The 13,827-nt window shown below is 49.8% G+C and overlaps 1 protein-coding gene across 5 annotated transcripts in view; it reads right to left on the bottom strand.

The window, feature by feature from the left end:
• The window catches only part of PBX1 (PBX homeobox 1), a 253,703-nt gene that overhangs the window by 39,533 nt on the left and 200,343 nt on the right, over positions 1 to 13,827 (bottom strand). For all 5 annotated transcript variants that reach the window (XM_050963285.1, XM_050963284.1, XM_050963288.1 and 2 more), the window contains one exon: positions 8,344 to 8,588. In XM_050963285.1, coding sequence (XP_050819242.1) covers positions 8,344 to 8,588 — 245 coding nt within the window. The remainder of the gene's footprint in view (positions 1 to 8,343; positions 8,589 to 13,827) is intronic.

The raw sequence follows: 13,827 nt of genomic DNA on the forward strand, positions 1-13,827 counted from the left end.
CCACCAGGGAAACAGACTAAGTGAGAAAGAGGAGAAAAACATCCAGCAATAAACTGCGCAGCCAGCATCTGAGACAGCAATGGGGAGTCACTGCACAGAACACAGAACAGAATGGGTGGTTGGGGAGAGGCCTTGGGAGCTTTAAGAGGGATCAGAAAGGAAGGATGGTCCAGTGGGTTGGGTGTTGGTCTGGGACTCCAGAGACCTGGGTTCAGGCATCTCTTCTGCAACAGGCTCCTTGTGTGGCCTCAGGCAAATCAGTTAGTTGCTCTGTGCCTCAGTTTCCCCATCTGTAACAGAGTTAATTTCACTTCCCTACCTTGCAGCTGTGCTGTGAGGATAAATACAGTAGGTGCTCAGACACTTGGGAGGCCACATAATCCATCTCTGGCCCAAACTCTTCTCTCTAATTAGCTATCAGCTTTAGAACAGGCCCTGATTAACACATATTGGTACTTCACTTTGAAGATGCAAAGAGTTCTGTAAATGCTAATTACTATTACTGCTGATCCTCACACCAGGCGTGGGAATGGCTGTAGAACTGTGCACACCTAGGCGGGCAGGCAGGGAAGGCGTTCAAAGCTGCAGAGGGGGAAAGGCAGAACTGTCGCCCTCTGAATGACTAAGGAAGGGAAAGGAAGACTCTTCCATTGGGGCTCATTAGGACAGAGATATAGGGAACGAGGAGGCCAGGCTAGGCTGGCTCTCCATAGAGAGAGGAAGAAGTTCTCTCTTCTGCCAGGCAGAGAATGAGCTTTCAGGGTAGGCTGCCGAACCCAAACTGAGCAGGTGAGGAGGAGTTGATGCTATTTCCTTGCTGCTGGGGGAATGGGAGGAGCTGGGCTGCATAAAGCCTTTTGTTTGGGACAAAGACGGAAAAAACTCTTACTCCCTATTACTTTTGCTTTGGGGTTGGCTGGAGGAGCCAGAAAAATATAGGATTTGCCTTGTCAGATCAGAACTACGGTCCTTTCAGTCTGGTAGCCATACTGATCCCTTCATCTCTGACATACTGGATCAGACCAACATCTCGACCAGTCTGGTATCCCACTTCCTTCAATTCACAGGCAGGCCAACAGTCTGACTATACTGGCCTGCAATCCTGCCGAAGTACCCAGTGCCTCATGAGACCAGCTCTCCCATAATGCATGTGGTCTGCTGTGCAATAGGGTGCCTGGGAGATGGCAACTCCTTGATTTAAGCCCACCCAGGATCAGCTGCTGTTCTGATGCACGTGAGGTGGCCTGTCCTAACTCTGTCTGTGCTACAAATGTTACTTATGGATGGTCCCAGGTCTCAGAGCGCTTGCCCCTCAGGCAGGGGGGAGAGGTGCCAAAGGACAGGATGGTGGGAGTGGGCCAGAAACAAGCATGGGAAGCAGCGAGCGCTGGTGGCTCAAATGCACCTTAGGCTGCTGACACGGGAAACGGTTAATTCTGCAGGCATGCAGGGTCCCAGAGACGGGGCAGTCAGAGCCCCCAAAAAGACCCACATCAAGTGGCTGCGGGTGCTGAAGTGACACAGATCTGCTGCAGGTTTCTGGCACATCTGATAACAAGTCAATAATGATAATAATTAAAGCAGTGCAGGCAGCGTGAGACGGGCACCCTGACATGAAAGGGCAAGCAGGTAATCACTGGAATTAGTGTGCTGATGGCACAGCACCACCCTGCTGCGTGTGCTTCCACCACCGTGGTACCCCACTCCTCTCATGCCCACAGGGGATGTTTGTTTTTAAAACATTTTCTCACTCTGCTGCATCAGATGCTGGCAGGTCCATGCAGCCAGAGGCTGCTGGGCCAGAGGGAAGCAAACCACTTAGCAACACAGATGACAGCCCGGCTCTGAAAGAGAGGCGACCTGCAAAGATGTAGAGGAAAAGCAATGAGTTGCTGAAGAACTTCACTGCTCTGTGCTGAAAGCAGGGCTGGCTGGGCTGGGCCTCACGCCTTGGGGCCCCTGGACAGGCACGCAACACACCCAGAGCAGTGCCCTTGCTTCACACGAGGCAAGTTGCTGCTCTCTCTCCTCAGACCCATCCGAACGGGATAGCTCACTGCCCTCATGGCACCTGGGGCCCTGCTCTTGCTGGGCCTTGTAAATCATAAGGGTAGTCTTGGAGCAACCACCCCAAAAGCCAGAACTCTCCGGCACTCGAGAGATGCTGTGAAGGGGAGGCTGCTGCAGTGACAATCACCTGATTCATAGAACAGTAGAAATGTCAGGCTGGAAGGGACCTTGAGAGGTCATCAGATCCAGCCTGCAGCACTGAGGAAGGACCAAGTCTGCCTAGACAGTCCCTGACAGGTGTGTGTCCAGCCCGCTTTTAAAAGCCTCCAGTGACAAGGATTTCACAGCCTCCCTTGCAAGCCTGTTCCGGAGCTTAATTCCCCTTGGAGACAGAAACCTGGTACCCACTATCTAACCTAAATCTCTCTTGCTGCAGATGAAGCCCATTCCGTCTTGTCCTACCTGCAGTGGATATGGAGAACAATTGATCCCTATTCTCTCTAACAGCCATTAACACATCTGAAGACTATTCTCAGGTACCCCCATAGTTTTCTTTTCCCAAGATTAAACAGGGCTAGTCTTTTTAACATTCCCCACAGGTCAGGGTTTCGAACACTTGGATCATTTTTGTTGCTCTCCTCTGGACTCCCTCCACCGTGTCCACATCTTTCCTCAAGTGTGGCACCCAGAGCTGGACACACTACTCCAGCTGAGGCCTCACCAGGATGGGGAAGGTGTTCTCAGAGGAGAACTCTGCTGTTCCCTTCTTTCTGAGCTTGTGTACGCTTGGACTGTGTCTTCCTTAGGAGGGCAGAAGGTAACCTGGGGCACAGCCTGTATATGGTGTAAAACAGCCCCTCACCCTTTCACAGACTGACATTTCAATGGGAGAACCCAAGGGTTTGGGTTCGATCCCCTGAGCTGAAGACATCGTTTCAATTGCTTCTCCCCTTCTCGTCTTAACGGAGCGTGGATCCTCTACTCCCCTTGCTGTCCTAAAGACATCAGCTGTAGCTAACTACCCAGTAGATACAGCTAGTTGGTCAGAGCCCTTGTGAAAGTTTCTATACAGCAGAACCACTGGCCCCTATACAATCCACGTAAATCGTGAGGAAACCTTCCTCGTCTGAGAGGTCTGCTATACCCTCTCCTGGCTGTTTACCTAGGTGCTGAAAGAGCCAGCCCCGTGCTTATAGACTCCAAGTAGTTTCAGTCTGCCTCATGTTCACATGCAAAAGAACATTATAGACAAAAACTGAAGAGAAAAGCTGTGTCGAGTCACAACAACATCAGGTTCCTGAGGTGAAGCCAGATACTGGACCTGTCCCAGCCAGCTCCTGTGTCCTGGGGCCAGCTTCCCTGCCGGCAGGACAGCTGTGACCTGGAGGGGACATCTACCCAACACCTTAGGCTCACAAGACCACCCATGTGCATGATTTCAGGTCAGCGCAAACTGATGCTGTCAGGATGCAATGGTCACAAACCACATTCAGCCGTCAAGATAAGAAACCAAGCGTGTGGAGCTCAGCAGCCACGCAACTAGCCTGCCTAAAGCGCAGCTACTTCTCCAAGCCCTGTCTGAACATGGAAACCTCTCAGCTGCCTCACAACTCTCCCCCACAAAAGCCCTGGATCCTCTCAACCTACAGTCTCCTTGTGGGGGGGGGGAACCCAGTAGGTCCTCTGATGGCCCTTCCAGCATCCCCCCAGGGCTTGTCACCTCTCTCCGCACTCCCACAGGGTGTGTAGGGCACTGCCATTGACAGGCTGCAGATGGATCCAATCACCTGCTGCACCAGCTTGAACTGGGCTGAATTCTCTACGGCCACCAGTGTCGGCAGCCTGAGGATCTCTGGAAAGGGCTGCCTGAGCCCTGCCTCTGATCTCAAAGGGAGAACTGGAGAGGAAAAGCTGTCCTGATTCTCTGGCCCAGAGAGATGGCAGCTTGGTGGAACACAGGATGCAGCAGGGAAGACCAAGACAGTCCTGGCCATGGTGCCCTTCTCACTATCCCTTTCCACGCCATTTTGAGGGCAAAGGTGGAACAATGTCAGGGCTCTTTGCACATGGGAAGTCATGATAGTGACGTTACAGCAGAACTCAGTTATCCAGAGGTCTTGGGAGGCATTCTGAAAAGGCCAGACAGCCAGGGGACCTGGCCAGCAGGCTTTGATGTCTGAGCTGCAGGTCCTCTGCCCCAACTCAGACTCACGGCTCCCCTGTCAACAGCTGCCTGGGCTCCCCACAGCAGCCTCAGTGGAAGGACAGGAAGTTGCATGGCAGGGATTCACTGCCCAAGTATTTATCCACGAATCAGTCTCTGACACAAAGATTAAAAATCAAACGTGGGGGGAAAACATCTGACCCTGGGAAAGCCACGAACTCCAGGAAAGCAGGACTTGGCAAGGCAAGGGTTACCTGACACATACTTTCCACCTACTGCGGTCAGATTCCCCTCACTGCTGGTTTTCCCAGCACAAAGAAGGGCTCAGCGGAGAAGAACTAGGCAGGAATGCAGCTGGCAGGCTGTCCTCTGGTTGGGAGTAGTGTGTTCTGGCTTTGGGCAGCGAGACACCTCATTTGGTTCAGGGGAGATGGAGAAGGGGGCAATCAAGAGACATGTCTTGCTGTCAGTCCAGAACACGGACAAGTCCAATTTCCGCTAAGCCAACGGCTCATCGTCAGTTTCATAGCCAATGGTACTAAAGGGATGTAGCCAAAATGATTTTTTCCCCATTTTTCAGAACCAACAGCTCTCCCAGCTCTACTCCTGCAGAGCCATGCCTTATTCACCGAGACTGTTAACAGGTTCCTTGCTTTTAATGCCAGAAGAACCCATTGCTGTCTAGTATGACCTCCTGCGTAACACAGGCCAGACCATTTCCTGTGTCTCTTTCAATGTGCATCTTGTTCACCCTGTATAAATTCTCTCACTTAGTGCACGCCCCCTACTCCAGTTAGTGGGTCCCCCTTTCCTCTACCTCCACCTCAATGGGACTGCCTGTCCTGCAGGCTTCAGGGACTCTACAGCAAAATAGCAACAGAAACCTTCCTGCACAGTTCAGCAGAGGGGATAGCTTGTAGCTGCTCTCTTGAAAAGTACCTCAGCTTTCCATAGCTCCCAAGCACCTAGGGTATGTCTACACTAAACACAGTGCAAGCCTCCCTTCTGTCCACACACAAATCTGTCTGACTCTGGTCAACAAGCACTCAAGACTAGATCCTAGGATCTTGCTAGGGGGTCAGCTTGGAGCCCAAGTCCTACTGAGATTTAGGTCCAAGCCCGGTCATGTTGTGGTGTGGAAGCCGCTCAAACCATAGACATTTATCAGAAGGTTTGCGTAGTGCAGTATGGATGTGTTAGCACAGCCCTGAGACCCAGGTCTAGCTATTGTAAGCCTGGGTTTACAGTGCAGTGTGCACACTCAAGCAAAGGCTTGGAAACACTAAGTCCACAGACCCGAGTTTACAATGCAGTGTAGACACATTCCTATTGGGCAACAAAGGGGGCAGGGCTGGTTCAGTGCCCCTTCAATGCTTGTTTAAATGTAGCTACTCCACCAGTGGTCACCGCCTCTCTGGAGATGGGGAGGTGTTCGTGCCGTTGTACAGGGCACTGGTGGGACCTCATCTGGAGTGCTGTGTGCGGTTCTGGTTGCCCGTGTTTGAGGAAGATGGATTCAGACTGGAGTGAGTTCGGAGAGGGGCTACTGGGATGATCGAAGGAGTGGAAAATCTGTCATATGGAAGGAGACTCGGGGAGCGTGGCTTGTTTGGCCTAACCAGGGGAAGGCTGAGGGGAGATATGGTTGCTCTCTGTGAATATATCAGAGGAATGGATACCAGCGAGAGAGAGGAATTATTTGAGCTCAGTACCAATGTGGACATGGGAGTGGATGGATATAGACTGGCTTTGGGAAGTCTGGACTTGAAATTGGACAAAGGGGGAGTGGGGTTCTGGAGTAGCCTTCCGGCGGGAGTTGCAGGGGCAAGGGACACATCTGGTTTCAGGACTAGGCTTGATAAGTTTATCGAGGGGATGGTATAATGGGATAGCCTAATTTTGGCAATTAATTAATCTTTGACTACTAGTGGTAGATACATCCAATAGCTTGTGATGGGATGTTGGATGGGGTGGGATCTGGGTCGCTGCAGAGAATTCTTTCCTGGGTGTCTGGCAGGTGGGTCTTGCCCACATGCTCAGGGTTTAGTTTATTGCCATATTTGGGATTGGGAAGGAATTTTCCTCCAGAGCAGATTGGCAGAAGCCCGGGAGGGGTTCACCTTCCTCTGTAGCGTGGGGCATGGGTCATTTGCTGGAAGATTCTCTGCACCTTGAAGTCTTTAAACCACGATTTGAGGACTTCAATGGCTCAGACACAGGTTTGATACAGGAGTGGGTGGGTGAGATTCTGTGGCCTGCATTGTGCAGGTCAGACTAGATGATCATAATGGTCCCTTCTGACCTTAAACTCTATGATTCTAAGTGTTACAGATTTTGCAGGATGGTCCACTTTTTGGCTGAATCAGGCCACCTGTCCTACAGACACCAGTGGCTGAAAGCCTTTATAATCTGGACATTGGAGAGCAGCATGCAATGCAATACAGGTGTTCCGCCTTTCACTCATTTCTCACACCCCTGTGGGTCTGAAGGAGGAGAGGTGTAATGGTCAGGGAGTTACAGTACAGCACAATACAACTCAGCTGTCTGTCACTGACAATATGGCTAAATTGTCGTATGCAATGTGCCTCCTATGAGCAGTTCAAACACTCCTCAGTTAGCCAAATCTCAAGCAATTTTCACCAGGATATTTAAGGCATTTTCCCTCAGCCAAGGCGATTTCCCACCCAGTTTCTATTCCACCCATTCTGGCACTCAGGCTGTCCAAAAAAAGCTTCTAACAATTATTTTTATAATGGGAGAATTATGGTCCCAAGCACTCCGCCTCACTTCTCTGTATCCTAGGTACTTATACACCCCCATTGCCATAGCATCCAAGCAGCTCACAAGCTGTAACGTATTTCTTCTCACAGACTCTCCTGTGAGCAATAATCCCCATGTATCGATGGGAAACTGAGGCACGGAGACTAAGCGTATGTCTACACTGAAAAAAAACAAAAACAAACCTGCAAGTGAGTCCCACACGGTGGCAGGGCTCAGGCCAGGCTTGCACGGTGTTCTGTTTCCACTTTGGGAAATATGGTCACCCTACCAGTGAGTCGTTAGAGTAGGGAATTGAACCTGGACCATTGAGGGTGGGTGGTGGGCTGGGGTGTGTGTGTGCCACCAGAAACCAGGGCTCTTGAAAGCAGCAATGCCAGGTGGATCAGGCAAGCCCTGCATGGCCAGGGGAGTGGGGTAATCAGGCAAGCCCTGCCCAGCGGTGCTGTGAGTCATTAGCAGAACAGATCATTGAACCTGGGTCTTCTGAGGCACAAACTAAGGCCCTAACCATTGGACAAGCCTTCCTCTCTCCTTTCACTCCTAAGAGGGGGTGAATATTTTTTGGTCAAGTTCAAAAACCAAACAATCCCCTTTACGCAGACTCCAAGCCTGTCATAGGAGCTGGCTGAAAATGGCAGAATGAGTTTGCAAAAAAAAAAATCTCAGAGTCTGAAATGGCTCAGTTTTGCCTTCATCACAAAGTTTTCCAGGGTCGTTTTCCATGAATTTATCAAAATTTTGATCAAAATCCTTAGGTAAAAAGCCAGGTTTTTCAGTAAGCGAAGCATTTCTCGAACGATTCTGATTCAAATACTGACTCTATTTTGATAACAAAACCTGGATTAAAACAATGCATTATGGAAAATTTTGCAAAAACAAAACTAAGCCCCAGACTGTTTTTGACATCAACAATTTTTTGCAAATAAATCATAAATAAATAAGTAAGTTTTTTCTTCTTTTTTATATATATATATATATATATATACACACACACACACACACACACACACACACACACAAAAACCTGTGCAAATATTTTGATCAGCTCCCCACGTCAGATTTCAGCCTGAACAGTGGATGTTTCAGGAAGTTCTGAGCTACAGGGGTGTGTAACTGCTACGCTCATACCACCTTGACAATAGATGTCACTAGCGCTCCAGCCCATATACACACAGCCATGCTGGCTTGGTGTACAGAATTGTGTGTAGGTAACATACCGATTCTCTTATCGGCTCCATTTTCTGTTGCATTATCTTCCCTGTGCTGTACGGGCAGATTATCCCTTGAATGGGTTTATTTCCTTGATCCGAGCTTCATTTAAACCCTGCCTTTGCTTTGGCCAGGAGAGGGGGAAGCCTCTGCTTAGCCTCCGCGAATGAGCCTGTTACCTGTTCATATTTCTCCAGCTCTGTGTGGTAGATCTGTCGGATCTGCGAGAGTTTAGCTCTGTAGTCAGAATGCTCCACAGAATTGTCTGAGCCAGCCCCTCCGGATGCTGCTGCTGCGGCTGCAGCCGCTGCTGAGCCTCCTCCTTTCTCAGGCCCTGCCACGCCCTCTGCCAACAGCATGTTGTCCAGTCGCATCAGCTGTGGGTCTGTGGGCTCCTCTTCCTGGGCTCCCCGGATACTTAGAACTGTGAGAAGAGACAGAGGAGGGAGGGAACTATTAGCAATGCCCTGAGGATGAACACAAACAATAGCAACAGCTCAGCAGCCAGTGAAGGCCAGATCCTCCACTGAGGTAACTCAGCATAGCTCTAGCCACGTCAGTGGAGCTGTGCCAACTGACACTAGCTGGGATCTGGCCCCCCCAACTTCAAGGGAGCTATGCCCTATTTATGCCGACTTGGCCTTTGCTTGCAAACCCTCAGTGTGCCTGTAGTTCACCTGTTCAAACCCAGCCCGGCTGGCAGTGACTCAACGCAATCACCAGCTCATGACTCTATACTGGCCCTGGCCTGAAGCAAGCTGGGGCCTGGAGCAGTTCCCAGTGGCCAGAGCCCACAGCACAACTGTCCCTGGTTAGCCCCCTAGTGACAGTCTCACTGGGAGAGTCCCACCCTGGATGGGCTGCGGACTCTGCTCTCACCCTCCGTGGTGCTCTCTCTGGAGTAGGGTGGGGCATGTAGGGAGATGCTGGCACAAGGTTGCCACCTTTCTAATGGCTGGCAGCTGGACCCCCGAGGCCCAGCCCCCTGCCTTCCCCTCTTCCCCCAAGGCCCAACCTCCTCTCCACCTCTTCCACTGAGGCCCTGGCCCCAGCCTGCCTCTTCCCAAGCAGGGGCTGGCACGGGTTAACGAGCTGGTGCCTCCCTCCAACCCACGGTAACCAGGTTTTTGGTTCAGGTGCGATTAAGGGTTGCCAGGTCTCCAAAAACCAGGCACCTGGCAAGCCTAAATGGCACCAGGACACAGAAGCCAAAAAACAGACTGTTCAGGTAAAAACCTGGATGGGTGGCAGCCCTAGCTTGCACTGCTACTCCTCATGCTGTCATTTCCTCTGTGGGTAAACAGAGGGCTCCTGTCCCCAGGGCTGTCAACCAGACCCCTTTCTCCAGCCCTTCCTAGAATGGGCATGGCAAAGAGACCTCAGCACTGAGGATTGAACCAAGTTTTGTGAGACAGAAACCCTGCAGATAGGCCCCACTGGTGGCAGAAGTGCCAGGGCGAATGCCCCGATTGAGCCCATCCTTTCCAAGGCTCAAGAGCTGCCACCAGCTGGAGGCAGAATGGGGAGAAAGTAGTCCTCGCTGTGCCCCACCGGCTGTGGTCAGCAGAGAAATCTCCACTGGTGAGCCACTACTGGAGCTTAGAGCGTGGTGGCTAAGGGGCAAGGGGCTGCAGACACATTTCCCACCGATGGTTCTTTGCAGCACCTGCAGCCCCTATTTCAGGGGAGGGGAAACCCACTGGTGCACTGAGAGTTAACGCTGCAGACACGACACTTTAATAAATAGATCGCAAGTCCTGTGTGCATCTGGCTGGCCCCGTGGGCTCTTGCCAGTTCTGGTTGTTTCCGCAGCCTTTGCAGGTCACCCCCATGAGGTTGTGACAGGAAAGGTAGATGTGAGGCCAGTGCAAGGGGACATTTAGTTATTCGGGGCATCATGTTCTCCACATGACCAGCCTGGGCTGCTGATTGTTTACACATGCCCCTCAATTACAATGGGAAGAGAAGTGCTTTCATTTTTGTCTTTTAAAGGGCATTATATTTTTTGAAGGCAAATAAAAAACTAGAAATCATGAGACTAATTAATAACATGGCTTTGTATTTCCAAACAGCTGCACAAATATTAGATCATTCACGGTGGAAATAATCATTCAACGAATATTAACTCTTGGTTACATGGGTTTCTTTTTCTTCCCTTAGGGAAAAATCTCAGAGGGCTAAAACCAACAGAAATTCAATAGTGAGCTATAAAAACCTAGAATTCTATAGGTGGGGTCAAGGTGCTCTACAGAAATGCAAGCACTCTATTATATTCCAATCCATAGGGCTTTTCCCTGGGGTTGATTTCTACATATTGTTGTTCTGCGATCACATCTGACTCCAGAATCTGACCGAATGATTGCTCTGCTCTTTGTTCTCGCAAGAAGAAAAATTAACAAGATGCAAAATCTTGTTCTCAGATCTGCATAGTGGATAAACTAAAGGCACTAACAGCAACTCTGCAAACTCAAATAAATACAAGCCTGCTTTGCCTGATGCATTGGCTGTTGCACACACAGAGAATACAACAGGAGACAGAATCAGGGCAGGATTCCCAATTCTCTCATTTTTTATGACTGATACAAAGGACACAAGGATTTGATTTCCCCCAAATTTGCAGAAACGCATCACAAACAGAAGGCAGATCTGAGAATAAGGCAGACGGCTGCAAGTCTGGAGACCTGGCTTCTGCTCTTAGCTCTCGCATTCATTCCCCATGTGATCTTGCATGAGTCATTTCTGGCCTCATCCTACTCCCATCGAAGTCTACAATAAAACCCACATCAACTTCAGTGGGTGCCGGATGAAGCCCTCAGCCTTGATCCTGCAACAAGCAGGACCCCTGTGCAGAGCTCATTGCAGGATCAGGACCTTAAACTACTTGTGCCTCAGTTTTCCTGCCTTTAAAAAAAAAAAAAAAAAGGGTTTTACAAGGCTTAACTGACATCCTCTGGTGGAAGACAAAAGGAAAATAAAAACTATTAATAATAACAGTTTTATTATTTGGAAAAAGCTTTTTGTCATTCTTGGGACTTACTTGAACTGTACTAAGCCAAGAGAGCAACAATAACCATATTCTCACAAATTATTTGCCAAAGAGAGAATTTTCTAGTATTCTCACAGCTTCAATCCATGCTTTAAACACATATAAAATCACCCTGAGTGTTTTCCTAAAATCACTCTCTTGCTTTTTTAAATTAAAAATAAAAAATTACAGCAAAAAAACAAAAAAACAGCACTCCACTGCTCCAGGCTCACTCGCGAAAGTGGAGGCCCAGCCTGAGTTTGCAAAACACTTGTGTGCGTATGCACTCTGCCAACGGGCAGCTGGGTAGCAAAATGGTAAATATGTACAAAGCAGCCTGCCTGAACACTCCAGCTGAAGTGGAGGGAAAAAATGGGGTGGGGGGAATGGGTAAACTGGCAACTTATGATGCTGAATTGCCATTTTTTAAAAAAACTGACTGTATTTTAATTTTGTAAGCCTTGCTGGGAAGGGTAAGAAGCAGCTGCATTTAGATAGAATCTGGACACAGTCAGGGATGCTAATAAGAGATAGGAAGAACCAGTGCACTGAATTTCTGTAGAGATTCTGCGGGACAATATGTACTGTGACAGACCCAAACCAGTGGGGTACAGGAGTCTGGCAGAGGGCAAATATACTGGTCACTGGATGAGCAGGTTTCTGTTCCCTGAGTGACTAGAGCAGGGGCTGCACTAGAGTAATCAGGAACCTGCTAGAACCAATTAAGGCAGACAAGTTGATTAGAACACCTGCAGCCAATCAAAGCAGGCGAATCAGGGCATCTGGGTTTAAAAAGGAGCTCATTCCAGTCAGGCGGGGGCAGGGGGGAGCCAGAGGAGAGGAAGTGTGTGTGAGGAGCTGGGAGCAAGAGGCACAAGGAGCTGAGAGTGAGAGGCTGTGCTGCTGGAGGACTAAGGAGTACAAGTGTTATCAGACACCAGGAGAAAGGTCCTGTGGTGAGGATAAAGAAGGTGTTTGGAGGAGGCCATGGGGAAGTGGCCCAGGGAGTTGTAGCTATCATGCAGCTGTTACAGGAGGCACTATAGACAGCTGCAATCCACAGGGCCTTGAGCTGGAACCCGGAGTAGAGGGCGGGCCCGGGTTCCCCCCAAACCTCTCAATTCCTGATCAGACACAGGAGGAGTTGACCCAGACTGTGGGGAAGGATCACTGAGGTGAACAAATCTGCCAATAAGTGCAGGACCCACCAAGGTAGAGGAGGAAGTTTGTCACAACTGGTGTCTGAAGTGGGATTTGGTGTGCACAGCACGGCAGAAGAAGGAGGGTGATTTAAAAAAAAATAAAAAATAAAAAAAGGAGAGAGTTTATTTTTTTTCACCACAATGGATGACTTAGTGAGGGCATTGATACAAGCTATGATAGCCTAGCAGGAGGCTACCCGTGTCCAGGCAGCTGCCCAACAGGAGGCAGTGTGGCTGCAGCAAGAGACTAATCGCCTGTTGATGGACCAGGCTTCTCAAGACCGAGCTATGTTGCGGGAACTGGTAAACCAGGTAAAGACTCTTACAGAGCTGAACTGCGGCCATGATGGGACACAGATCATACGGGCCAGCCATTGGCTGCAGAAAATGACGTGGGAGGATGATGTAGAGGCATACCTTCTGGCCTTTGAGAGGACAGCCCTATGGGAGGCCTGGCCTTGAGATCAGTGGTCTGGCATCCATGCCCCATTCCTGTGTGGGGAGGCCCAGAAGGCCTACTATGATCTGCCTGAAGAGGACGCAGCAGACTACCCTCAGCTGAAAGCAGAGATCCTGGCCAGATCTGGGGTAACAACTGCAGTGCAGGCCCAACAGTATCATGAGTGGAGGTACCAGGAAAACAAAACCCCGCGGTCCCAATTGTACGACCTCATCCATCTCGCACGAAAGTGGTTGCGAACGGAATCCCGGAGTCCGGAAGAGATACTAGAGGCTCTGGTCATCGACCGATACATAAGGGGGCTACCGCCAGACCTTCGTAAACCAGAACGAACCCTCCACCTATGATGAGGTTGTCGCACTAGTAGAGAGGCGAAGGACAGCGAGGGAGCTGACTCGACCAGTTAAGGAAGAGACACCCCGGGTTAAACTAGCAGCACCAAGCCCTAGAGCGCGGGTGACTGGGCAACCAGGAGATCACAGGTGGAAAAAGAGAGGGGCTGAATGCCCACCAGAAGCCACAAAGAGGAAGTGAAACCGGATATTATAGGGATAACAGAAACATGGTGGAATAGTAGTCAGGACTGGAGTACAGGTATTGAAGGCTATGTGCTGTTTAGGAAAGACAGAAATAAAGGCAGAGGTGGTGGAGTAGCATTGTATATCAATGATGAGGTTAACTGTAAGGAAATAAGAAGTGATGGAATGGATAAGACAGAGTCTGTCTGGGCAAAAATCACACTGGGAAAGAAAGCTACTAGAGCCTCCCCTGAGATAGTGCTTGGGGTGTGCTACAGACCACCGGGATCTGATTTGGATATGGATAGAGACCTCTTTAATGTTTTTAATGAAGTAAACACTAATGGGAATTGTGTGATCGTGGGAGACTTTAACTTCCCAGATATAGACTGGAGGAAAAGTGTTAGTAAGAATAACAGGGCTCAGATTTTTCTGGATGTGATAGCTGATGGATTTCT

This window comes from Gopherus flavomarginatus, chromosome 7 (genome assembly GCF_025201925.1).
Source record: "Gopherus flavomarginatus isolate rGopFla2 chromosome 7, rGopFla2.mat.asm, whole genome shotgun sequence".
NCBI classification, from domain to species: Eukaryota; Metazoa; Chordata; order Testudines; family Testudinidae; genus Gopherus; species Gopherus flavomarginatus.